General features: G+C 44.4%; 3 protein-coding genes and 1 pseudogene across 8 annotated transcripts in view; 2 read left to right on the top strand and 2 right to left on the bottom strand.

Moving 5' to 3' along the window:
* Positions 1 to 1,203: 1,203 nt before the first annotated feature.
* On the bottom strand, positions 1,204 to 2,866 carry ROMO1 (reactive oxygen species modulator 1). The gene is made up of 3 exons (XM_004430462.3): positions 2,724 to 2,866; positions 2,420 to 2,550; positions 1,204 to 1,393 (listed from the first exon to the last, which is right to left on the bottom strand). The coding sequence occupies exons 2-3, from the start codon at positions 2,548 to 2,550 to the stop codon at positions 1,285 to 1,287; spliced, it is 240 nt and encodes a 79-aa protein (XP_004430519.1). The 5' UTR covers positions 2,724 to 2,866; the 3' UTR covers positions 1,204 to 1,284.
* NFS1 (NFS1 cysteine desulfurase) lies at positions 2,843 to 21,325 on the top strand. Of its 5 annotated transcripts, XM_004430460.3 has the most exons (13): positions 2,843 to 2,982; positions 3,577 to 3,686; positions 4,456 to 4,572; positions 5,662 to 5,745; positions 8,931 to 9,083; positions 12,487 to 12,580; positions 13,514 to 13,648; positions 16,083 to 16,240; positions 16,926 to 17,031; positions 17,112 to 17,193; positions 17,847 to 17,930; positions 18,348 to 18,437; positions 20,582 to 21,325. In XM_004430460.3, exons 1-13 carry the CDS (start codon positions 2,886 to 2,888, stop codon positions 20,643 to 20,645), a joined length of 1,374 nt encoding a protein of 457 aa, XP_004430517.1. In that variant the 5' UTR covers positions 2,843 to 2,885; the 3' UTR covers positions 20,646 to 21,325. The 5 variants fall into 5 exon arrangements, 4 of the variants coding, with proteins under 4 accessions (XP_004430517.1, XP_087301466.1, XP_087301467.1 ...); XR_015555600.1 differs by lacking the exon at positions 17,112 to 17,193 and having other exon boundaries at positions 20,582 to 20,635; XM_087445340.1 differs by lacking the exon at positions 17,847 to 17,930.
* A 1,817-nt stretch (positions 21,326 to 23,142) lies between these two features.
* Positions 23,143 to 23,863, bottom strand: LOC147914234 (uncharacterized; annotated as a pseudogene).
* Positions 23,370 to 25,277, top strand: part of CPNE1 (copine 1) — a 34,861-nt gene continuing 32,953 nt past the window's right edge. The window contains exon 1 of one of the 2 annotated variants that reach the window (XM_004430469.2): positions 23,370 to 23,459. The gene's annotated coding sequence lies outside the window, so the exon portion shown is untranslated. Of the gene's footprint in view, positions 23,501 to 25,277 lie in introns of both variants that reach the window. The other variant, XM_004430467.2, reaches the window with a different exon arrangement.

Here is a 25,277-nt window from a genome sequence, read left to right on the forward strand (position 1 = left end):
CTGTCAGGTTTGTTCTGTCAGCAAACTGGGCCAGCAAACATGGCCTTAGGTATTTACTTTATTTCATCTGTTAAAAAGAGGTAGCAAAAATTTCCCCACCACCATAGAGTGAAATTTGGGTTGTAAATGACAGCAAATATAAGAATTTAGTAAATAGTGTGATGCATAGAAAATACTTCAAATGGGTAATCAGTTCCTCAGACAGCATCCCACTCTTTGGTTGGGAAATCTGTAGCTGCTGTAGTTATTCTGGTACTGTCCTTGATCCAGCTGCATCTGAGTGTCCTCATGCCCCCCAAATGTTCCAGTCTAGTTTCTTATATATTTTGTGTGTGTGAGGAAGATCAGCCCTGAGCTAACATCCGATGCCAATCCTCTTTTTTTTTTTTTGCCGAGGAAGATGGGCCCTGGGCTAACATCCGTGCCCATCTTCCTCTACTTTATATGGGACGCCACCACAGCATGGCTTGATGAGCGGTGCATTGGTGCATGCCCAGGATCCGAACCCTGGGCTGGAAGCAGAGAACATGCACTTTGCTGCGCCACTGGGCCAGCCTCTAGTTTCTTATATCTTTATCTTAACGTTATTATCATTTTCCTAGTTTCCAATTAGGAAATATTTGAAGGGCAATGCAGTTTGGTGCAAAATCAATCAAGGGCTGTGTGGCCTGAGCAGGTGAGGGGCACTTGGCTCATTACTAAGAATCTATCTTATCAATCCAATTAATAGAATTTTGTGGGGGTGTCAGTCGATAAAATTTACATCCTCTATGGCTCGCTAGACAATCATCTGTGATTTATGCAGTTAAGAAGCTACAAAAGTGATGGTTTGTTTCATCGTGGATGATTTGTTCTTTTTCTCATAAGCCAGCAGCTATATCTGAAGGACAGTTTTTGGATGAACAGCCTAGCAGTGGAGATAAGATTTATGAGTTAAAACCCCCTTTACTATGTGACCTTGAGGTAATCTAGTCTTAGTCTCAGTTTTTCACCTTTAGAACGGTGATAATAGTATCAAACTTAAAAGGTTGAATAATAAGGGTTTACTAGAATCTATGGATAAAAGTTCCAGGTATGCACAAGTGGTCAGGCCCTGTGAAACAGTCACCAAATCTACTCATTAGCCCAACTCAGAATAGCTGTAACCAAGCTGGGTAATAGGCTGAGAGAAGAAAAAATAATCCCTCTAACAGACATCCAGAATACTCAAAAGACTTTTGTTTTATTATAGTACATGGGCTGAGACTGATGGGAGGAGGATGTAGTGGGCAACCATTGCCCTGATTAGCATCGGATGCCCATCCCGATGGCCATGAATGTGCCAAAGGTGCCGCCACTCTGCATCATGGTTTTCCCGATGCCGCCCATCAGCTCCCGACCCCGCATTCCGATCCTGAGAGAGGAAGAAACCAAGATGGGGCCAATTGGGAACAAAAATACTGCCATTTTCCAATTTGTGTTTCTTATGATGAATCAAGCACTCCTGAAGCCTGGCAGGACATTAATTATCTCTTCCAACCTAGAGTGGATGATGACAAGGAAAAGGCTCCATCAGGGTGTCTAGGGGGATTCTTCTGATGAATGTCATATTAACTGCCTTCAGGTTGGGGTGGGAGGCAGCAGATGCACCGTAAAGGACATGGACAGCGAAACCAGTTTTCTATGCTGGTTTTATCTCGAGGGTATATATGATCCAATAAAGACATTCGTCTTTTAGATGGTTTCCTAGTGTTAAAACAAGGATTGTGGAGTCAGACCTGGGTTCAAGGTCTGCAATTCACAGGCTGTGTCAAATGTAAAATGGAGATCATAACATTCACAGGATTGTTGTGACAACACACGTACAGCATTTAGCACAGTGACTGACACCAGTAAGTGCTCAGTAAATGGTAATTTATAATCTGGAAAAACGGGAATAATAGTCTACTACACGTGAAAATGACAAGCAGGCTTATCTGCTTCTACATACGTCCTGTTTCTAGTACAATAAAATTGCTCAAGTTTGTTTCACTATGAACAATTGGAAATAAAAGTAACAGCAGCGATAGTAGAAATAACCATTTATTGAGCTCTTAACACGTGCCAGATTCTGCGCTAAGTGTGGTCTGATTTGATCCTTACAACTCTATGAGATAGATGTTACTGACATCATTCTACACTTGAAACTCAAGCTCCAACTTGCCTACGGTTACAGAAAGAGTAAGGGCCAGAGAGCAGTTTGAGTCAGAGTTCATATTCTCAAGCACTGAGGCTTCCATCCTGTCCTTCCAGACGGAAGGTGGTTAGGAAATCAGTCTCGCTCGTTAGAGGACAGCGAGGGAATTGGAATGAAGGAGGCTCTATTTAGGCTGCAGGCCGAGTGGAGTCGGGCAGGAAGGTCCTGGAGTCCCGCCCAGAGCTCACCGCCCGCTCCCCTCACCTGAGACAGGAAAAGGTGCCGAAGAGCGCCCCGGCCGCCATGCCCACGGCGCAACCCATCACAAAGCCCATCTTCACACGGTCGAAGCAGCTTGGCTGGGATTGTCCGTAGGGACCCACGGCCACCGGCATCTGCAGGGTTCGAGGGTTAGGGAAGTGCAGGCCTACCCGCCAGCCCGAGAGTCGGGCGGGGAGTGGGGAGCAGGTCCAAGGGATCGAGGAAGTCGGGGAAGGAAAATAAGCTTGTAGCCCGACTCCATCACCCTTAGCGTTCGTGTCCCCGCGCCGCGGCGCCCCCACCTCACCTCGCTCGCGGCCTCGGTCGCTCAGCTCTACGTCTCACAAGGAACGCAAGGCGGAGCGCGCTGGCGGCCGGAGGAATCGCTTCCGGGGTGCGGAGCAGTACTTCCGGGAGCCCGCAGCTGAGGACTGAAGCCGCTTCGGCCCGGGGCTCTGCCACCGGGATCATGCTGCTGCGATCCGCTTGGAGGCGGACGGCTGCCGCCTTGCCCGCCGCTCGGGGGCCGAGGCCCGAGGCGCCCACTCGGGGGTTGCGCCTGCGCGGTACGCTCCGGGTCCCGCTCGCTGCCATCCTTCCTGCGGGCGCAGACCTTTCCCCCTCGGCGCGGGCATTCACCTGAATATTCCAGAGCCTACCTCTCCGGCCAGCTACCCAGACCCTCTGACCTTTCCTCTTGGCTACACTCGTCGAACTTGCTCAGGCTGGCCCTTCAACGGTTGACTTCGCCGCGCCCCCTCCCTCAGATCCTGCCCCGCAGGTCCTCAGAGCCTTTGAGGCTCGGCCTTCAGACCTCTCCTGGCCAACTTTTAGAGACCAGTAACCTTTGAAGATCTTACCTCCTCTTGTCTCCACATTCCTTCTAAATGGCTTTGTCTTTTCACAGCCCTCCCTACTCCCAACGACGCAATGTGAATTTTGTCGCAACATCCCCTTTTAAGAACCCTGTCTCTCTCCCTTCCCTCCTTTTACAGTTTGCTCAGGTTCTCTGTTTTCTTTGCTTTTACGTTGAGATTCGACCCAGCATCCCATAAACTTAGCTCGCCTCCATCTAGCTTTTACCTTATGCTATCTTGGATGCCCTGTGTCTGTGGTTGCATCCTCTCTCACTTGGCCACTCCGTTCCATTTTTTTGTCAGTTGTAGACCATGCTCCCCAGTCTGCTGTTCCCTCAGATACAGCCACTGCTCCAAAGGCGGAGTCGGTGCTGCGACCTCTGTATATGGATGTGCAAGCTACAACTCCTCTGGTAAGGATGGAGGGGCAGCTTTCCCCCAGGCTGTCTATAGGAATTATATTGTAGAAGTGACAATACCCAGAAATGGCTGGATCCTTGTGGAAGTGAGAGCCATTGAGAAGTGTGCTGGGAAAAGCAATGAGCTGGGAATCAGGAGGCTTAAGTTGTAGTCTGCTAGAAATGGCTCAGCTACTTACTAGCTATTGACCTCGGTCAAATCACTTCAGTGCAGGCACTATAGTAGTAGTAAAAAGCATGGGCTCTGGAATTAGCTGGACTGCTACTTAGTAACTGTGTGAATTTGGGCAAGTACTAAATGGGTTAAAAGACATAAAGCAGCCTTTAGAATAGCTTGATAATCTATTAAGCATGATAATCATGCTTATCATGAAATATCATGAATATCATGAAACATGATAATCACTTGAATATTAATGCAAGGTTTTGCTAACATGTGGACTCTGTTATGTCCTCACCCCTTGTAGATCACATTTTCTGGCAGGAATGGAAACACCTGCAGAAACAGCTGTCAGGACAAGGCAATGTTTGTAGATTACCTGAGGAGATAGTAGAATAGTCTGATTTAAGATGAATTGGGAATGGAAGTATATTAGGCTGATATTTGGTTAGCACCTGAGGGGATGGAAGAATGTTTGAGGCCTAATCTAGGCAGTGTCTGAAGGTTGGGAGTGTATTGAAGCAGGTTGGGCAGGTCTGGGGGCATGAAGTGGGGCCTGAGTTAACTTTGGGCTCAAGGAGACATGTATTCTGTTGTGCTCAGGACCCTCGGGTGCTTGATGCCATGCTCCCTTACCTAATCAACTACTATGGGAACCCACACTCCCGGACACATGCTTATGGCTGGGAGAGTGAGGCAGCCATGGAACATGCTCGCCAGGTTAGTACAAAGGATTCTAGGAGGTTCTAATGTCAGTTTCAGTGGCCTGTGGTAGGCATTTCCTTCTTGGTAGATATGGGTGGAGGTGGAAATGGTTTGGGGCTCTTTCAGGAAGAGATTCAGAGAGTAGGCCTTGGAGTTCCTCTGAAGGCATTTGATTAGTTCCCACATTTCCTAGCTAAATTACCTTTGGCAAGTTAACTAATTTCTTTTCTTTCTTTTTTTTTTTTGTGAGGAAGATGGGCCCTGAGCTAACATCTGCCAATCCTCCTCTTTTTTCGCTGAGGAAGACTGTCCCTGGGCTAACATCCATGCCCATCTTCCTCCACTTTATATGGGACAACGCCACAGCATGGCCTGACAAGCAGTGTGTCGGTGCACGCCTGGGATCCCAACCGGCGAACCCCGGGCCACTGAAGCGGAGCACGCACGCTTAACCGCTTGCGCCACCGGGCCGGCCTCAACTAATTTCTTTAAGCTGCAATTTCCTCGTATTGAAAATGGAGATTGTAATAGTTTTTTTTTTTTGTGAGGAAAATCAGCCCTGAGCTAACTTCCATGTCAATCCTCCTCTTTTTTTGCCAAGAAAGATTGGCCCTGGGCTAACATCTGTGCCCGTTCCTCTACTTTATATGGGACGCCGCCGCAGCATGGCTTGACAAGCGGTGCGTCAGCACGTACCTGGGATCCGAACCTGCGAACCCTGGGCCACCAAAGCGGAGCGCTTGTGCCACTGGGCTGGCCCCTGAGATGCTGATAGTTTCTATTCCCTAGCGCTATTGGATGGATTAAATGAGACAATGCTGGTGATGTGTTTATTAACACAATGCCTATGCATATACTAAGAGCTGAATAAGTGCTTTTTGAAAAACACCAATATTATTATTATTTTTTCTTGGGCTGGAAAAGAGCCTGGGATCTGGGAAGTAACTGAATCTATTCTTTGACCCTAATGGGTGCAGAGCTTCTTCAGCAGTTGATAGAATGCAGTGGAGCTCTTCTTGCTCCAGAGCTCTGTCCCAGGTGTATCTGCAGCTACGTTCCTGCCTGGGGAACTGACATTACTTATCTCTGCTTTTTGGCTTTCAGCAAGTAGCATCTCTGATTGGGGCTGATCCTCGTGAGATCATTTTCACTAGTGGTGCTACTGAATCCAACAACATAGCAATTAAGGTAAGACAAGGGAACCAGAGGGCATATTTGGGCTTGCCTGACTTGAGAGATGGTGTCCCTCCACCATTTTCGCTCATATATGTATTTCCCAGCCACCCACTTCCACCCTATTGTGAAGAAAAGACACAGACAAGCACACATCCTTTCTGATTTGTTGCTTCCTTCAACCCTTTGGAATCTACTCTGTCTTAAGTCTTTGTTCCTGTTGAACTGAGTTCAGTGAGGTAGTTGGATAAGAAAGGAGGTGGCTCTTGGACCCTTAACCACTTGGTTTTTTGGATGGCAGCTCAGTTGGTTCAGAGAGTGGATAATGGGACTCAACCCTTTTCCCCATCCTTTTGATCTAGTCACAATGAAGTCCAGAGTACACTTATAATTGGGCATGTTTCTCTGCTTCTTGTTACCAGCTTCACCCTTATATGTGTGATTTCAGGGCTGCCTTCCTCTCAGCCTTCCCTTTTCTTTCTGATGAAATCTGTTTGCAACCAGTTCCTCCTGTTTCTTTAGCTATCCCAATTTGAAGTACTGGTTACTGTGGTGCCCTCTGCAGGCATTTACTTGGTCACCCATTATAAGATCAGGCACTCTATCCTTGAGACATATAGATCTTTGGTGCTAGCAAAAGTAAAATTCCACTCTCAATAGTCATGTTGGTGTTTCATAGAACATAATCATGTTTAACTGGGCCTGGTTGTCAGAATCACTTGTGTAAATACCAAGGCTCTGATAAACTGTGGGCTGCTATAGTTCAAATGTGGCTCTAATCCCTCTCACCATTGTCTCTCAACTCTGCTGCTAGTATTAGCTTTTCTGACCTTGGCCTGAGTGTAGGAGGCCTGGGACGGGCTCCAGAGTCATCAACACACTGCCCAATCCCGTTTTAGCAGGAAGCCGTCCTTGTGGACTGCAGAGACCACAGAGCCAGGGTGGAGCTCCCTCCAAAGATGAGGATGGTTTCTGGAATAGGTGCTACCAAACCAAAATGAGTTCACTCCCTGGTGAGTTAAAATCAGACTCTCCACCAGAAGTAGTTGTCACACAAAGTAAAGTATATTTGCAGCAAATTGGAGACCACACGGAATCATTTCCAAAGTCGTGGTCCTCCCTGAACAAAGGGAAGCAGGTGTCTTTTTTTTCGGGTGGGGAATGAATGACAAAAGGGAAGTTTTGTCATCACATGTAGAGGTGGGTATTAGCTGGTGCAGGCTCAGTCTGACAACATACTGTCGCATATATCATGTTATGCTAATGTTAATAAGGCCTAGGCTTCTCCTAGGAGATTATAGTATTAAGATGAGGAAAAGGGCATTTTCTGGTCATCTGCGCAGGCGCTGCCCTTGCAGTGGGGCTCTATCTGGTTCAGGCCAGTTGACACTGCTATCTCTTCCCGACATAGCTCTGAAAAACAACCTTGAGGGAGTGTTAAGCACCTTTAAACTTCCTTTGAGCTGCTTAGGTAATGCACTGATGACATAGGGAGCGTTTTCAAAACTGAAAATGTTTGCTTTGAAAGTCTCCACAAATCCCAAACCTAGAGGTCAAGGATTGCTAAGAATAGTTGTGACAGTTGTCCCCTTAGTCTCCTGGATGGGTAGCGTAAATGTGTATCTTCTATTAGAGGATTCTACACTGTGGGTAACTGAGATAGGAAGGCAGAGGGGACTTTAAATGTTTTGCTTTTAGTGTTCCTTTTCCTCGAGAACATAGTTTTTAATGTACTTATAATTTTGGCCTAATTATTTTTATATTTTGCTTCTAAAGAAGTACTCTATAATAAGCTCTATGAGGTACAGGGTTGCACATTTTATTTCTTTTAATTTTTTGAAAGTAATTCATGCATATGTGGTGAGATTTTTTAACCCTATAGAAAGATTTAAAATAAAGTGTAAGTTTTCCTCTCCTCTTCTGACCCAGAGTCCTGATCTGCAAAGTTAATTTTGTTAATTCTAAACTAATTCTGTTTAGTATTGTTCCAGAAAAAAATTATACGTACATATGAATTTGCTTTTAATATTTTCACAAATTGTAGCATGCCATATTTATTCTTCTATAACCATTAATAACATATCCTATGTTCTTCTGTTTCAAAATCCATAATTTTTAATATATTCTTTTTCATGGAGTTATGTTATCACAATTTACTGTTCATTTCTATATTGTTGGTTGTGTTTAATCTTTCCATTTTTGGGCCGGCCCCGTGGCTTGGTGGTTAAGTGAGCGCGCTCCACTGCTGGCGACCCGGGTTCGGATCCCGGGCTCGCACCGACGCGCTGCTTCTCTGGCCATGCTGAGGCCGCGTCCCACATACAGCAACTAGAAGGATGTGCAGCTATGACACACAACTATCTACTGGGGCTTTGGGGGGAAAGAATAAATAAATAAAATCTTTAAAAAAAAAAAAAAATCTTTCCATTTTTTAAGAATTGTAAATATAATTAAAGCATATTTTGTCTCTATAGCTTCATCTATCTTTGAAAAATTTCCCTAAGGTAAATTACCAAAAGAGGAATCACAGTTAAAGAGTGCGAATACAGCTTTTAAGACATCTTTCTTATGTGATTCTAGCTTATAGAGATTATAGCATAAATACTGCCATCAGTAAGGAATGAGTGTATGAGTTTCACTTCTACGCTGCCAGCTTTGGGTATCAGTATCACCATATTTGCATGTTTTGCTATTTAAATAGAAATAAAAGAGAGAGGCTTTTTCTTGGGATGCAAGGATAGACATGTTGCCCATTTTCCACCTATGATATAATAAAAAATAACTTGAGTTTTTGTCCTCTGTTCCTGGCACAGAGCTTCAAAAACCCTTGGAGTTTCCTGAATGATAGAAATGTCTTTTGTTATTCATAACAAACCTCCTTGGACCATAGCTGAGTTTATGGTAATGAAATGACTCATGGTGGGTCCTTAGATAGTTTCAAGGGACACACTGCCCACTCCAGAAAGACCAGGCATGTGATTAGAAGGTTGGAACGTTCAGCCCTGCTCCCCTCTGGGGAGGCTGAGGGGGCCTGGAGATTGATTTCACTTGTGTGGCCAGTGATTTAGTCAGTGCTCCAACATCAGAGAATTGATGTTGGAGCATACTGCCTTTGCCTACTTTCCCTTTACAAATGAGATTGAAGTCATTGCTGTCTCTCTGAGTATATTCTCCTTCCTTCCACTGTCACCACTTTCTAGGGGGTGGCCAGGTTCTATAGGTCACGGAAAAAGCACTTGATCACCACCCAGACGGAACACAAATGTGTCTTGGACTCCTGCCGTTCACTGGAAGCCGAGGGCTTTCAGGTCACCTACCTCCCAGTGAAGAAGAGTGGGATCATCGACTTGAAGGTAGGAATGGGTCTTGGGAGGAAGGGCAAAATAGGAGGAGCTTGGCTTCAGCCTGTAAATCCATCTTCAGCCTCAGCTTGAGCTTGAAGGACTAGATCTAATGGTGAGGGTGGGGTTTAGAGAAATAGGCCTGGCAGAGGAACCAAGAATTTCTTCCCGTTGCGTGTGTACCATTGTCCTTTTCTCTGGAGGATTTGTTTCTCAGCTTTGTCAGTGCTTCCTGGTTTGTATGAGAGCCACTGGGCATGTGTGCAGGATGCCAGGGACTCACACTCACCATAGCAGAGCTCTGGCCTCCTCCCCTACACTAATGTCTCTCATCCCCCTAAAAAGGAGGTATAGTTTTTTTGAGGAATATTTCCCTTTTTGGCCCATGTCCTTATATGTCCATTTTGGGTAATGAGTCCAAGCATCTTGTCCACCAGATTTTGGATACTAGCATCCCTAGACAAATCCTAAGATGCAGTTTGTAGACAGAGCCCTGTCATGTGCAAACAGAGATAGTTTTACTTCTTTCTTTCCAAGCTGGAGGCCTTTTATTTCTTTTTCTTGCCTAATTGCCCTGGCAAGAACTTCTAATACAAAGTTGAATAGAAGTGGTGAGAGCAGACACCCTTGTTTTGTTCCTGATCTTAGATGAAAGCTTTCACCATTAAGTGTGATATTAGCTGTGGATTTTTTGTAGCTATTCTTTTTTAGATCTCTTTTATCAGGTTGAGGAAGTTCTCTTCTCTTGCTAGTCTGTTGAATTTTTTTTTTTAACGAAAGGGCATTGGATTTTCTCAGTTGCTTTTTTGTGTCTATTGAGGTGATCATGTGCTTTTGTTCTCTATTCTATAATATGGTGTATGCATTGATTTTTTTTGGTATGTTGAATTTGTATTCCTGGATTAAATCCCATTTGGTCATGGTGGATGACCCTTTGTATATGTTGCTGGACTTTATTTGCTAGTATTTTGTTAAGGATTTTTGCGTCTGTATATATTAGGGATAGTGATCTGTAGTTTTCTTTTCTTGTGGTATCTTTGTCTGGTTTTGATATCAGGGTAATACTGGTCTCAGAGTAGACACGTTCGTTGTAACCTACTCTTTCAGTCGTTCTGACTACTATGCCCCTTCATAAAACCGTTCGTTTCAGCTACACTGCCTTCATATCTCCCTAACGTGCCCTGGCCAGTCCTGCTTTGGACTTGTCCTCACATATCCTCTCACCTTTGATCTGTTCTCCTTTTCTTTGCACTTACCTTAATCTTCTCTCTCTTTTAAAAACTTAGCTGAAGTCCCAGCTCTTTCATGAAATCTCTTTGATGCTCCAACCCCTTTTAATTTCTTTCTTCTCTTAATTCCCTCAATTACTTATTGGCTTTTTACTTCTGTGCTCTGTTGTATGCATATGTCTTTGTCTCCACTAGGCTAAATTTCTTGAATGTTAGGAGTGTATATTTTCTGTGTTTTTATTTCTCATAATACTTAACACAGTGCCTTTCTTTCACTTCGTAGTATTTATTGTGCTATAGTGCCAGGCACTGGGGATAGAGGGATGAACAAGACAAGCCTAGTCCCTGCCTTCAGGGAGCTTACATTCTAGTGAAGGGAACAGTTAACATGTAAACAAACATATAAATGAAATAATTACAAATTGGGATAAATGCTAGGAAGGAAGCAAACAAGAAGCTGAGAGAAACATAACATTGAGAACCTACATTAGACCAGTGTCAGGGAAAGCATAACAGATGTTGGGAGTTATAATTCCTTTGATTATTATCCTTTGATAATAATGATTAATAATTCCTTTAAGATAAATGTTTCAGTCAGATGTGGTCCCTACCTCAGTGTTGTTAATGGTAACCTTGTTTTTTGTTACTTTGTTCTTTGCAGCTTACTCTGACAACCATCCGCAGGAAAGCCTTCCCTTTTCTTTTTTTATTAAACTTTTAATTTTTAAATAATTGTAGATTCACATGCAGTTGTAGGAAATAATACAGAGATCTCATGTACCCTTTACTGAGTTTCCCTCAATGATAACATCTTGTACAAGTACAGTACAATATCACAACCAGGACATTGACATGGATACAATCTAACGATTTTGTTCTGAATTCCCCAGTTTTCCTTTAACTCACTTGTGTGTGTATGTTTAGTTTATGTAGTTTCATCATGTGCAGGTTTGTGTAACCACCACCATAGTCAAAAAACAATTTCATCTCCACAATGATGGTTCCACAGTGTTCTTTTAAAACCACTAATTTGTTCTCCATTTCTTTAATTTTCTCATTTTGATAATGTTATATAAATAGAATCATATAGTTATGTAACCTTTTGGGATTGGCCTTTTTTACTTAGCATAAGTCTTTGGTGAATTATTTAAGTTGTTGCCTGTCGCAGCAGTTTGTTCTTTTTTATTACTGAATAGTATTCCATGTTATGGAAGTACCACAGTTTGTTTAACCATTTACCTGCTGAAGGACATCTGGGTTGTTTCTATTATGAATAAAGATACTATGAACATTTATGTATGGGTTAACTTTTTATTTCCCTGAGATAAATGCCCAAGAGTGCAATTACTGGGTCATATGGTAATTTCATAGTTTTATAAGAAACAAAAACTGCCAACTGTTTTCCAGTGTGGCTGTACCATTTTACCTCCCCACCAGTAGTGTATGAATGATCCAGTTTCTTTGCATTCTCGCCAGCATTTTGTGTTGTCATTGGTTTTTTTGTTGTTGTTGTTGTTTTTTGGTGAGGAAGATTGGCCCTGAGCTGACATCTGTTGCCAGTCTTCCTCTCTTTGCTTGAGGAGGATTGTCCCTGAGCTAAGATCTGTGCCAGTCTTCCTCTATTTTGTATGTGGGACGCCACCACAGCATGGCTTGACGAGCAATGTGTAGGTCCGAGCCCGGAATCCGAACCCGTGAACCTCGGGCCGCTGAAGCGGAGCACATGAACTCAACCACCATGCCACCAGGCTGGCCCCTCATTGTTTTCTTATTTTTTTTATTAATACAGGAATTTATTTATTTATTTATTTATGTATTTTTGGTGAGGAAGATTGGCCCTGAGCTAACATCTGTTGCAAGTCTTCCTCTTTTTGCTTGAGAAAGATTGTTGCTGAGCTAACATCTGTGCCACTTGTCCTCTATTTTGTATGTGGGACACTGCCACAGCACAGCTTGAGGAGCGGTGTGTAGGTCCGTGCCTGGGATCTGAACCCGTGCTGGGCTGCTGAAGCAGAGCGTGCGAACTTAACCACTACGCCACCAGTCTGGCCCCTCATTGTTTATCTTTTAACCATTCTGATAGGTGTGTAGTGAAAGGCCCCTTTTCAAGACTAAGCTTGCCTACATTCTGAGTTAGGGAGAACTTTGTTGATACTATATAGTCTCCTTACTCCTGATGTTTTTAGGAACTAGAGACTGCCATCCAGCCAGATACCAGCCTGGTCTCAGTCATGACTGTGAACAATGAGATTGGAGTGAAGCAGCCTATTGCGGAAATAGGTGAGTATTATGGGTGGACCCTGATGCTTTCCCACCACTGGGATCTATCTGAGGAGCTGGAGTGGACTGGGAGCTATAACACTTTATAAAGTGCAGTAAGGAAATCAAGGGAAAGAGAGCTTCAGTTCCTTGTTCAGAGACATATTGTAAGTGGCATAGCCAGTATTTGAATCCAGGTCTAGTACCCTTTATATTCTTTTCATTTTACTGCAGTTGGTGCAGAAAACAAAACAAAAAATCCTCCAACCTTTATTCTCTTCCTTTTTCACTTTAGAACATCTCTCTTAGAGCCAGACACTAACCCTGTAACCTCGTAGGCACATTAGCAAATAGATCTGTTAATCTTTGCTTCTTCTAAATCAAAAAGGGTCTAAAAGTTAATCTGATATATTGAAAGGCTGGTGTTAATGAGGTAGGAAGAGTCTTTTTTTGTTTTGTGAGGAAGATCAGCCCTGAGCTAACATCTGCCAAATCCTCCTCTTTTTTTTTTTTTTTTGGTGAGGAAGACTGGCCCTGGGCTAACATCCATGCCCATCTTCCTCCACTTATATGGGACGCCGCCACAGCATGGCTTGACAAGCAGTGCGTTGGTGCGCGCCTGGGATCCGAACCGGCGAACCCCGGGCCGCCGCAGCGGAGCGTGTGCACTTAACTGCTTGCGCCACCGGGCCGGCCCCTAGGAAGAGTCTTATTCATCAGAATATTGGGTATTTTGATTTGGTGCTTTGCCCCTGCTCTTATTTATTCTAGTCAAGGAAGCTATTGCTGAGAATGAGAGAGAGTAGGAGAAAGAAAGAGAGATGTAATTTACTATATGGCTAGAGGCTAATGCCAGATACCGTTTTGCCTTAGAACTCATGGTACATTGTGGGACCACTGCCACGTGACTTCCCAACATTGTGCTATGGTTCTTCCCCTCTGTTCTTTCCTCAGGGCGGATCTGTAGTTCCAGAAAGGTATATTTTCATACCGATGCAGCCCAGGCTGTTGGAAAAATCCCACTTGATGTCAACGACATGAAAATTGATCTCATGAGCATCAGTGGTCACAAAATCTATGGTCCCAAAGGTACTAGCCCCTTCTAGAATTCCTCCTCTCTGTACCTCCCAGCAAACCCTTTGAGAGATGTTCCTTGTACTCATTTGGGACTACCATTGCCCTCAGAGGAAGTTTTACATTCAGAATGCCTTGCAGGATGCAAGTGTCATTTAGCAATAGCCAAGAACACTTGCCTATTTGTAGACCCTCAAAATTACTGTATAGCAGACCATCTTTCCCTAGTATCTTTAGAAAAATCCTTAGAAAGCATGTAGATGTTAATTTGGTTGAGAAATAAAGGGTTTTGTCCTATCAAATTTAGCTAGATAAGTCCAGCTATCTTGTCTGCCCCACTATGATATGCAGAGCAAAATTCTTTGAGTCTTTCATTCCCTATGTCTTGCTTTACCTTAGGGGAAGACTGTATGGGCTTTTACCTCTGTTGGTGTTTGTTCCTAGACTTAGTAGTCTGTACTCCTGTTAGTCTCTCAGGGATACTTGTCTGTTCTCTATGGTTCTATTTGCCTAGGCATGTTTTCTAGCTTGAATTCTGCCTCTTCACCCCAACCTTTGGGAAGAGGCTGTTGTCCTCTGTTTTATGGAAGTAGCCGTAAAAGACAACAACTTCTCTTTCTCTGGGGTGAGAGCCTGTGGTGGTTGGTAATGCTGGTACACTTTCTGTGTCTGAAAGGTATGTTATCTGGGTGTACACCCTGTAGAAAAACGTGTGGTAGCTCCTGTATGTGTGTGAGATGGCTTCTTCTAAAGGTTCCAAGAGGTTGTAAAGAGTGTTTTTGTGAGCTATTATTTTAAAAAGCCCAACAGGCATTCTATCTTTAACTAAAATGTTGCCTTTATTGGCTTTTATTGTACATCTATTTTGATAAAACCAATTAACTCATAGTGAGCAGAAGCTGTGATCAGCATTTAAATGTGTACAGTTATCTCTCACTATCAAAACTCCTGCTTTCCGAACTTAGGATCTAAGTAGATTTAGATAACGTGGTATCCTGCACTATCCAGTCATGGGATCTGAGCACTTGTTCTCTGAACTTGGGAACTGCAGAGATTCAAATAGTGTAGGATCTTGAATTTGATTTTATTTTTAAAGGGGAAATGAAGTATTTCTCAATAAATACAGTTTGGTACATAAATTATTTAAAACTGAGGTGCTTCATAATAAACTTGGGAACCACTGCTTTAGTTTTTATGGTACCTGCAATCTCTGCCTAAACAGTTGTTCTGTGTGGGAGAAGATGAACTTCATCAAGTGCCCACTCTATTCAAAAACCCTTGACTACTTAGTGAATATCTTTGCATATTCATGCTCATATTTTAGTATGAAATTCCTGTAAGTGGGTGTGTTGAGTCACAAGTTATATACATTTTTAAGTTTTGATAGACTCTGGGAGATTGTGCTAATTTTTACTTCCATTCTGATCTCTCCCTGTTTTTTCCTCAAAGTTTTTTTTTTTTTGTTTTAAATTTTTATCCTATTTAGGCAAGGTAATATATTCACATGGTTCCAAATTCAAAAGCTACAAAAAGTACATGGTGGAAAGTCTGTCTCCCAACCATGTAGTTCCCCTCTGGGGAGGAAGTTTCTTGAGTATTTTTCTAGAATTATTCTGTGCAGGGGCTGGCCCTGTGGCTTAGCAGTTAAGTGTGAGCACTCCGCTACTGGCGGCCTGGGTTCGGATCCCAGGCGCGCACCAACACACTGCTTGTCCGGCCATGCTGAGGCGGCATCCCACATACAGCAACTAGAAGGATGTGCACCTATGACATACAACTATCTACTGGGGCTTTGGGGAGAAAAAGGGAAAAAAAAAAAAAAAAGTTTAATAGAATTATTCTGTGCATTTGCAAGCACATATATTCTTCCCTTCTGCCTCTTCTGTTTTTTTTACCCAAAAGATAGCATACTATACTCATTGTTCTGTATCTTGCTTTTTTCACCTAACGATGCATCTTTTTTTTTAAACTCAAGTACAGACTTTATTGAGATTTCGCGAGTTTTCTAACCATGTATCTTAGAGATTTTACAGTGACAGTACAGAAGGAACTTCCTTGTTCTTTTATACAGCTGTTTTGTATTTCATTATATGAATGTACCAAATTTATTTGCCCATTCCCCTGATGATGGACATCTAAGTTGTTTCCAATCTTTTTGCTGTTATGAATAATGCTGTGTTGCATGATATCATTTCATACCTGCATAGGGAGCTACTTTAAACCATTTTGGTCATTAATCCTTCTGGTAGTTACCTTCCTGATATTAAATAATTTTGATAAGTATTATGCTTTTACTGCTATTTTTTCCTTTCCTTCAACTTTTTTTATTTTGAAGAATTTCAGCCTTACAGAAAAGTTGAAAAAAATATTTTGATCCCTTTGGAAAGTGATATTTTGTTTCAACTGCATTTTTCTTTTTCTCTTTTTTGTAACAAACTTTGTCTCTCAGGGGTTGGTGCCATCTACGTTCGCCGCCGGCCCCGTGTGCGTGTGGAGGCCCTGCAGAGTGGAGGGGGCCAGGAGCGGGGTATGCGGTCTGGGACAGTGCCCACACCCTTGGTGGTGGGGCTGGGGGCTGCGTGTGAGGTGGCACAGCAAGAGATGGAGGTATGAAGAGAGCAGTTCCCTTCTACAACTTCTTCCCCTGTGCTGGGTCTCCTGTTAGAGGCTTCTCGGCATGACTGAGTCAGATCTCTGCCAGAAGAGGAGGTTTAAGAAAACCATCCTTGTCCTGGTACTGCTGACATCTTGTTCTGAGGGAGGTGTTATGGGTTCCAAAATCTAGGCCCTTTCAATAGTTACCAGTTCGTTTATTTCTGGGTTTTTGTTTTTTTTGTGTGTGTAAGGAGATCAGCCCTGTGCTAACATCTGCCAATCCTCCCCTTTTTGCTGAGGAAGACCGGCCCTGGGCCAACATCCTTGCCCATCTTCCTCCACTTTATATGGGACGCCGCCACAGTATGGCTCAGCCAAGCAGTGCGTTGGTGCACGCCTGGGATCCGAACCGGCGAACCCCGGGCTGCTGCAGCGGAGAGTGTGCACTTAACTGCTTGCGCCGCTGGGCCGGCCCCTATTTCTGGGGTTTTGAAACCATGTGTCAAGTTATTGAACAGTTTTGCATGACAGGCACTGTGCTCAGTGCTGGGGATATAGTGGTCTCCATGAGTAACACAGGACAATAGATGGGCCTGATGCATAGTCACTTCTGGGCACAGGAGAAGGGCTCCTCGTCATATGTGTTTCTGAGCTGTTGATGGTTACTATGCTTAGTTCTCCTTTGCCTGCTCTTCAGTATGACCACAAGCGGATTTCAAAGTTAGCAGAGCGGCTGACACAGAAGATAATGAAGAGCCTTCCAGATGTGGTGATGAATGGGGACCCTGAGCACCATTACCCAGGTATGGACATTCCCTTTCTATTCCCATTCTGGAAGAGCCTGAAACTCTGTGACTCCTCTCATAGTGGTGCTTTCTTCCAGGCTGTATCAACCTCTCCTTTGCATATGTAGAAGGAGAGAGCCTGTTGATGGCACTCAAGGATGTTGCCTTATCCTCAGGGAGGTGAGTTGGATTGGATAGACAGGGACTGTGGCAGTGCCGATTAGCCTGGCTTCTAAGTGTTATAATAGATTATTAAGCTTCCCAGTGTGGAGATGACAGGCACGAGAGTTCTTGGTTAAGAGTAAAGGTCATTTTGTAAGCACCTATTTTTTAGCTGGCAGAGCACAGGCTAAAGTTTGCCACTCTAGGAGGGCTTCCTGGGGTAGAATTTTGTGCCTTTTATGGTCCCAGGAGATGCATGTATCTGTTCTAGCTTTATACTAGCAGTTCTGTTGCAGGCCTCCAGAATTGAAGTATGCTTCCAAGGCCACCAAAGGTTTAGCTGCTGTCTAGGCTGATACAGTTGGTGTATTTGGTCACAGGGGAGTGAGCACATGGTCCTCTGCTTCCTCTTCTTGTCAGACCAGCTCACGTGGTCATGCTGTGGTAGTGTCCTTGCTCAAGGAGGTTATCCTCCATAGAGGCCTGAGGAGCTAAGTTCACATCCCAGAAACTGCAGGCAGCATTGGGCCCTTTAGCTCTGCCAGATTAGAATGTCTCTCTTGTCTCCATGGTATGACTCTAGGGGCCTGGGGGGTGGAAGCAATACTGGGGGTTTGTGGCTAAAAACAGATGATGATGAACTGGGTAAGGCTCTATGTCTTTCTCCTCAGTGCCTGCACCTCTGCATCCCTGGAACCCTCTTATGTCCTTCGAGCAATTGGCACTGATGAGGATTTAGCTCACTCTTCTATCAGGTCAGTCAGTTGAGCTGCAACATTTATGAAAGGCATCCTCTTTCGTATTTTTCATCTTCTGTTGTCTTCCTCGGTCTAGTGTTCCTTATCCCTTCTTGTTTCTTCATGGAGGTTTCTAGAGCAGTGATTCTCAGACTTCGTTGACTATCACCTGGGAAGTTTGTGCAAGATGAAGATTTCTGAGTCCCACACTCAGAGATTCTGATTCACTAGGTCTGGAGAAGGAGTAGGAAACTTCTCAGGTGATACTAATGTGGGTGGTCCACAGACCATGTTCTGAGAAACTCAGACCTAGATGGGAAGAACCATGTTCTCTCCATGTCTTTTGTGGAGTAGATCCTCAGCGAGTATTTGCTGAATGAATTTACCCCAGTGCCAGAGCTCTGATGCAGAGCTCTTCTCCTGTGCCTTTTTCAGGTTTGGCATCGGCCGTTTCACTACAGAGGAGGAAGTGGACTACACAGTGGAAAAGTGCATTCACCACGTGAAGCGTCTTCGAGAAATGAGGTATGCACTGTTGTACCAGAGACCCTTTGGAAGAAATTGAAGTTTTGGCTCCTCTCTTGTCCTCAGGCTATGTGTTCACACTGCCAGAAACCAAAGTTTGAGAATACCTAGATTTTAGGATTCAGAGGTTCCACAAAGAAAGAAAGTGGATTTCCTTGGCTACTTGTTTTTAGAATATGAAAAAGTGTTTTTAAAAACCAAAGAACTACATAAATTCAGATGTTTTTCATTATTGTTATTGATAATATTAATAGTTATCATTGCAAGCAATATCGATACAAAATTCATGATTCGTAGACTAAGAATAGGAAGACTCCCTTTAAGATAGGGATTCTTTTTTTTTAAATTTTATTTATTTATTTATTTTTTCCCCCAAAGCCCCAGTAGATAGTTGTATGTCATAGCTGCACATCCTTCTAGGTGCTGTACGTGGGACACGGCCTCAGCATGGCCAGAGAAGCAGTGCATCGGTGCACGCCCGGGATCCGAACCCTGGGCCACCAGCAGCAGAGCGTGCACACTTAACTGCTAAGCCACGGGGCCGGCCCTAAGATAGGGATTCTTAATTTGGGTTCTGTGGCTAAACTTCAGGAGGTACAAAATTATATGCTAAATATTGTGCCATTGTGTATTTTCTTTTTTCTTTTTTTAGAGTTTTAAAAAATTGTGCATTTTCTTTGGAAGAAAGTCCATAGTTTTCATCAGATTCTCAAAAGGTTTAAGAACCACTACTCAGAGTTTTCTTTGTAGAGGTGCTTAAAAAGGTCAGAGATCCTCTACTAGCCAGCTACCACCGGGGATTCCCCTAGTAGTCATAGAGCTCTGCTTCCTCCTGAGAACATTAAGGCTTCTGGATTTTTTCAGAGTCTAGCTCTGTTTTGGTTCAGTTTGACTTTCAGTATTCTCTTGGTCTAGTTGATGAGAGTGAGGAAGTTCACGTATATACCCTGCTTCCCTTTGTGAGCTCTGTCAGGCTTTTCTGGGCTCTGGATTTTTCTTCCCAGGGCCTAGGTGTATTGCTTAAATATCTACAGCTTACTTAGCTTTCTTAGGCTCGAGATTCCTCCTTTGCTTGGCTTTATGATATTCTCTGGCAACACTCAAAGGGCATTTCTACTGACCATGCTGCGAGCAAAGCCTTATTCTTCCTATCTGTGTGGTGTCAGCATCTTCACCCTATTCCTTCTGACTCTTTACAAACTGAATTCAGCCTGGTCCCATTATCCCTCAGCCGGAGCTTTATTTTGTGAGCCATGATAATAAGTGACTTTCCCTAAAGAGAAGGGGCAGGAAGGAGATGGCTAACTTTAAGGAGCCAAGGAAAATGTCATAAATAGAAAGGTATGCTGGGAATGCATAGTGTAAAGGAGAGGGATAAGCCAAGAACAGAATGAAATTGAGTAGAAGAAAATTAACTGGAGAAATGCAAACCACAAATCCCATGATCATAACACGCTGAAGTAATGTGTTGTTTAGGAACATTATCTAAGATGTCCAAGCTGAAGGGGATCAGAGCTTAGCAGAGATTTCTCAGCAGCAGTTCTTGTGTGAAATGGGATGACCGGGTCTGAGATCCAAGAGGTCGTTTTGAATTGGAGCCAGGGATATTGGAAGTGCAGTCCAACTCTGGGGAGATGAAGCTGGCAGGAATTGGGTAAGGGTGCTACATACCCAAGTGATTTAGGGTTATGCTCTACCCCTAACTGAGAACTAGAGCAAAACCCAGAAGCAAGTGCTGAAAAATGGTTCATTTGTGGTGGGGGTTAGTAGAGAGGCTGAAACTTGCTGCTTACACAGGTCCCAAGGGTCTTGGTTCCCCCAGGGAGACTGTGACCAGAGCCTCTCATGAATGGGATGAGAGCTTCATGAATATGACCTGATGCCATTGGCCTGGCCCCATTGGGGCTGAGCCTGGGTACCTAGTTATTACTGTTTGTTGACATCTGGGGAGAGGCTAGAGCTGACAAGGACTTACAGATAGCTGGGAAAGACTTGCTAGCCACTTGCGTTGGGGTCTGTCAGGGCAAGGAGGTGGTGGAGAGACAAGAACAGATGGAGGCAAGTCAGGGCTCAGGGCCTAGGAGCCAATGTTGTCTGCTTCCTTTCTAAGCCCTCACTCATCCAATACCTCTTCTCTTTGGCAGCCCTCTCTGGGAGATGGTGCAGGATGGCATTGACCTCAAGAGTATCAAGTGGACCCAACACTAGAAGAGTGGGCCTCTGACTTTGTGCTGGCCTGGCTCCTCCTGCCTCACCAACCCATGCACAGCCGGGCACCTTGTTACATGCAGTGGGTGCTCCATGTTCAAACCAGAATTGGTATAGCCCAGGTGACTTCAGCATCAGCCCATCTCCAAGACAGAAACAGAAGAAAACTATGTTTCCCTAGCCTCAGCTCTTTTGAAGGGGAACACTCCCCATTTGTCTCTATTAGTCCTTCTCTGGTCTTACAGTGAGCGGCTGTTCCCATCCTGAAACAGGAGGGACGTTTGCTATGATATTGCTGCTGGACATGTCTGTATCCTTGGTGGGGAGAGCCAGAGGAACTGGAAGAAGGCTCTTTGTTCAGGGATCCCGATGCTGTACGTGGCCATTTGAGTTGTCACTTACTGCTGCTCAGCGAGACTGACTCCTTCAGGAACAAGCATAATCAACTACGACTTAATCTTTTTTGTGGCTCCAAAGGCCACCTCTTCATGTTGACTGTAGACCGAATAGCAAGTTTCCTAGAAGGCTTGTCTCCTTTCTGTTCTTGTCCTCCTTCCTTTCTTTGACCTAATGGAGCTAGAAATACCTATGTGACTCCATCCATTATTCTAATAATTTATATTTCTTTTTAAAAATTTGTTAATTTGCAGATTAGAAAAATAAAATCACCTTCCTCTGTTTACTCTGTGACTTTATGAGAGGCTCCGGGAAAATTCCAGGCTGCACTTGGGAACTGTAGAGTAGACTGTCACTCTACTTGATTTCCATAGATGACTCAATCTGCTTGCATATCTCTTCATTCAACAATTATTTGAGTGTCTGTCAGGAGCCTGACATTGGTATGGGTATTGGGGATACACTGGTGAACAGGACCAAAAAGGACCCTGCCCTCATTGAGCTTTCATTCTAGTAGAGAGACAGAAAACAAGAAGTAAACAAATAAGGCTATTATAGATTGTGATGAGTGCTATGGAAGAAACAGGATGGTAAGAGGAAATAATGGGGAGAACCTACTATGTTGGGTGTACTAGGAAAGATTTTTGGGGTGTTACTTAAGCAAAAATGTGATTTCCAGCCATGGGAAGAGCTAGGGACGAGTGAGGGATGAGAAGGAGCTGCAAGAGCAAAGGGTGTGAGGTATGAAAAAGCATGATGTGTTTGAGAAACCAATAGGAGGCCAACACAGCTAGAGTAGAATTTTTCAATTTGTGGATCTTTTTTTTTTTTTTTTTGGTGAGGAAGATTAGCCCTGAGCTAATATTTGTTGCCAATCCTCCTCTTTTTGCTGAGGAAGATTGGCCCTGGGCTAAGATTCATGCCCATCTTCCTCTACTTTATATGTGGGACGCCTGCCACAGCATGGCTTGATAAACGGCATAGGTCCGTGACCGAGATCCAAACCTGCTAACCCCGGGCCACTGAAGCAGAGTGTGTGAACTTAACCACTATGCCACCAGCTGGCCCCGCCTTGATTTGTGGATCTGAAACCATAAGTGGATAGTAGCCAGCAACTAAAAAAAAGCAAGAGAAGGGCTAGCCCAGTGGCATAGTGGTTAAGTGTGCACTCTCCACTTTGGTGGCCTGGGGTTCACGGGTTCCAATCCTTCGTGCACACTGATGCACTGCTTTTCAAGCCATGCTGTGGTGGCGTCCCATATAAAGTAGAGGAAGATGGGCACAGATGTTAGCCCAGGGCTAATCTTCCTCACACACAAACAAAAAAAGCAAGAGAAAAAATAAGAGTACATCACACATAAAGTATTTTATTTTGATTATATATTTGAATGTGTATACCAGGTTACAAATGTGATTTCTTATCACATTTCTTATGTGGGTGATGGTCAAAAAAATGTGAAAGCCACTAGGTTAAACTATGGTGAATGCAGATGAATAGGGAGGGAGGAGATGAAATTACAGAATTTTTTTAAATAAAATTTTTTATTTTGAATAATTTTAGAGAAAGGTTGCAGAGATAGTACAGTTATATATTCATCACCCAATTTCCTCTAATTTTAACATCTTATATAAAACTAGGGCACATTTGTCAAAACTAAGAGATTAACATCTGTACATTAGTATTAACTAAACTTCAGGTTTTAGTCAGGTTTCACCAGTTTTCCCACTAATATCCTTATTCTGTTCCAGGATGTAATCCTGGATACCATGTTGCATATAGTAGGTTTTGTTTTTAATACACTATATTATACCCACAAAGAGTATATAATCTTTTCTGTATCAAAATAATACTAAAGTGTAGCTGTTGGGAGGGTGGTTAATGAAGTCTGGTGGGTAAGCCTCCCTGGACTGAAATTTTTAAATGGGAAAAAAGAATCAAGTTTTGGTTCTTCTGTCAAGGCATCATAGAACTAGGCACCACTTTGTAGTCCATTTAATCCTCAAAACATTTCTGCAAGATAGGCACTATTTTCCGCCTTTGGCAGAGGCTCGAAAAAGAGAAGCAATTTGCACAATGTCCGGCCGCGAGGGGCGAAGCCAGCTACTCGGACCCGTCCCACCGTGCAGCATCCCTCCCCGGAGGCGGGGCTACTGCGAAAACATCGCAGGCCGGTACTCATAGCTGGTCTCGCCCGAAACACCGGCAGCTTCCGGGAGATTACCTGAGAACCTCAGCGCGCTTGCGCCGCTCTGCCCCGTGACGTCAACCACTCCGTCCCGCCCCTTCTGGAACGCTGAGCCGCCGAGCGGGCCGGCGGCCATTTTGTGAAGCGGCGAAGGAGGTGGTGACTGCTGTGGGCTCCGGGAAGCCATTCGGCAGGGGCTGTCGGCCGCGGGGCGGAGGCACTCGCGCGGGGGGTAACTCGGGTCTGGGTTCGGGTGCCGCGCAGCTCTCCCCGGTAAGACTCCCGCAGCCCCGGAACGGGCGGGGCTGTGCGGGGCTCGAGCCGCCCCTTGGTGGCCTGGGGCGGGGCCTTCGGAGGCCTCCGTGCCCGCCGCAGCGAGCGCCCCACACAAAAGGGTCGGGGCATGGCTGCGGGGGGCCTGGGGTGCCACTTGTGCCTCTCAGGCCTGAGAAGTGCAAGAAGGACGCAAGAGAGGATGAGCCTGCATACCGAAGTGGGGACGAGGCCGTAGCGAGGACGCCCCCGTGGTCTGAGGGAGGAGGCCAGAGCTGGGTGGCCCAGCGGCCTGCGAACTAACGGGGACTGCAGTGCAAACACACCTACATCCCGAATGAGCAAGATTTTCCATGCCCCCAAGTGGGGCAGAGATTATAACTACATCTGTGTGCCCCGAAGTGAGGAGATAATCGTAGTGAGGACACTCCCTCCACCCGAAGTGGAAGGGAGGCCCCTGTGGCCTACCAGCAAGAGGGGACCTTAGTCAGGACACACCTGTGGGGAGGAAGCTGTAGTCGGTACGCTCCTGTGAGTCTAGGAAGGAAGTCTCAGAACTGGCCGCCTTCGTGGCCTGAAGGTGGAGGGGGTTGCAGTGAAAAGCTTCCAAGGCCCAGCTCTGGGGCGGGGCCTACCCTCGAGGGTGTCGGCGATTTGAGAAGCTTGCCTCTGTAGCGAGAAAGTGGGCTTGAGTACCCCTCCCGAGCCTCTGATAGTTGTAAGATGCCGGGCTCTTGGTCCCCAAGTAAGGAAGGGGCTGCTATGAGCACCACCTTTACTTAACCCTTGGGAGAGATCCTCCAGCACTGAGGAGGAGGTCCAATGGGATGTTAAGGGTGCTTTTGATGGAGGGTGAATTGAGTTTCTCTAGTGAAGGCTGGAGGTGCCAGTTTGCAGCCACGTGAAATGGGTGGGAGGGGCTTTGAGGATCTACAGGTTAGTGACGGGGATGGACACTAGTTTAGGAGGCTTAGCTGCCAGATTTTAAGTACAGGACATGATGTGTGCCTCCAGTTGGTGCTTTGTAGTGAAAAATCTGAGGGGCTCCGGTGAAGGTTACTCTGGGTTAGTACTAAACATACGCTGGGAGTTGTATACTGCGAGTTGCAGCCTCCGTAGGGGAGATTTCTGGACCTTAAAACCCTCCTTGGCTCCTAGATTCTCAGAGATGACCTAATGTAAATTGGGGTAGTTGGCAGGAACCATTCTGAGTTATTCAAAATTAGGGTGATGCGAGTCAATATAACCTGAAAAAAAATGTGATTGCAACTGAAAGTTTGTTGAAGTAGAGACTTGTGACTGGAGTATTTCTCTTAGAGCTTCTTGCTTGAACGGGGTTTAAAATGGTGTAATTTTTGTAAAATGCAGTATTAGCGACATGAATTGCCTTGGACCTTGCTATCTAGTTTATATTGTTAATGCATTTCAGAGCATTTGCAGTTGGAAAAAATCGTACAAGTCTGGACATATAGGCCGATCTTGTTTTGTTTTTTAATTATAGAGATGTAAAAGACTGGTTGTACTTGTTTTTGAAATTTGGTAGTTTTGATAGAACGGAGGATTTCTGGATTTAGGGAAAGTAATTGTGTTCAGGCATTTTCCATGTGTAAAAAGAAGTTGGGAAGAAGTGTTACAGGTGGTTAAAATAGTTTATTGTAATTAATTTTGAAGAAAATGAAATGTTTGACGTGTTTATATATAAGTTAAGGATGTGCTTAGGATTATTACTGGAAAATTTTTTTTTAACGGAACAAGGAATGCATTTTTATATAACCTT

This window comes from Ceratotherium simum, chromosome 21, assembly GCF_057802395.1.
Source record: "Ceratotherium simum simum isolate JZ-2026a chromosome 21, ASM5780239v1, whole genome shotgun sequence".
In the NCBI taxonomy this organism is placed as follows: domain Eukaryota; kingdom Metazoa; phylum Chordata; class Mammalia; order Perissodactyla; family Rhinocerotidae; genus Ceratotherium; species Ceratotherium simum.

Excerpts from the sequence above, each read along its gene's own strand:
- ROMO1 (XM_004430462.3), bottom strand. The coding sequence starts at position 2,550 with ATGCCGGTGGCCGTGGGTCCCTACGGACAATCCCAGCCAAGCTGCTTC. Across the intron at positions 1,394-2,419 it reads GGCACCTTTTCCTGTCTCAG|GATCGGAATGCGGGGTCGGG; the intron begins GTGAGGGGAGCG and ends TTCCTCTCTCAG.
- NFS1 (XM_004430460.3), top strand. The coding sequence starts at position 2,886 with ATGCTGCTGCGATCCGCTTGGAGGCGGACGGCTGCCGCCTTGCCCGCC. Across the intron at positions 3,687-4,455 it reads TGCAAGCTACAACTCCTCTG|GACCCTCGGGTGCTTGATGC; the intron begins GTAAGGATGGAG and ends TGTTGTGCTCAG. Across the intron at positions 17,032-17,111 it reads CCCTGAGCACCATTACCCAG|GCTGTATCAACCTCTCCTTT; the intron begins GTATGGACATTC and ends GCTTTCTTCCAG.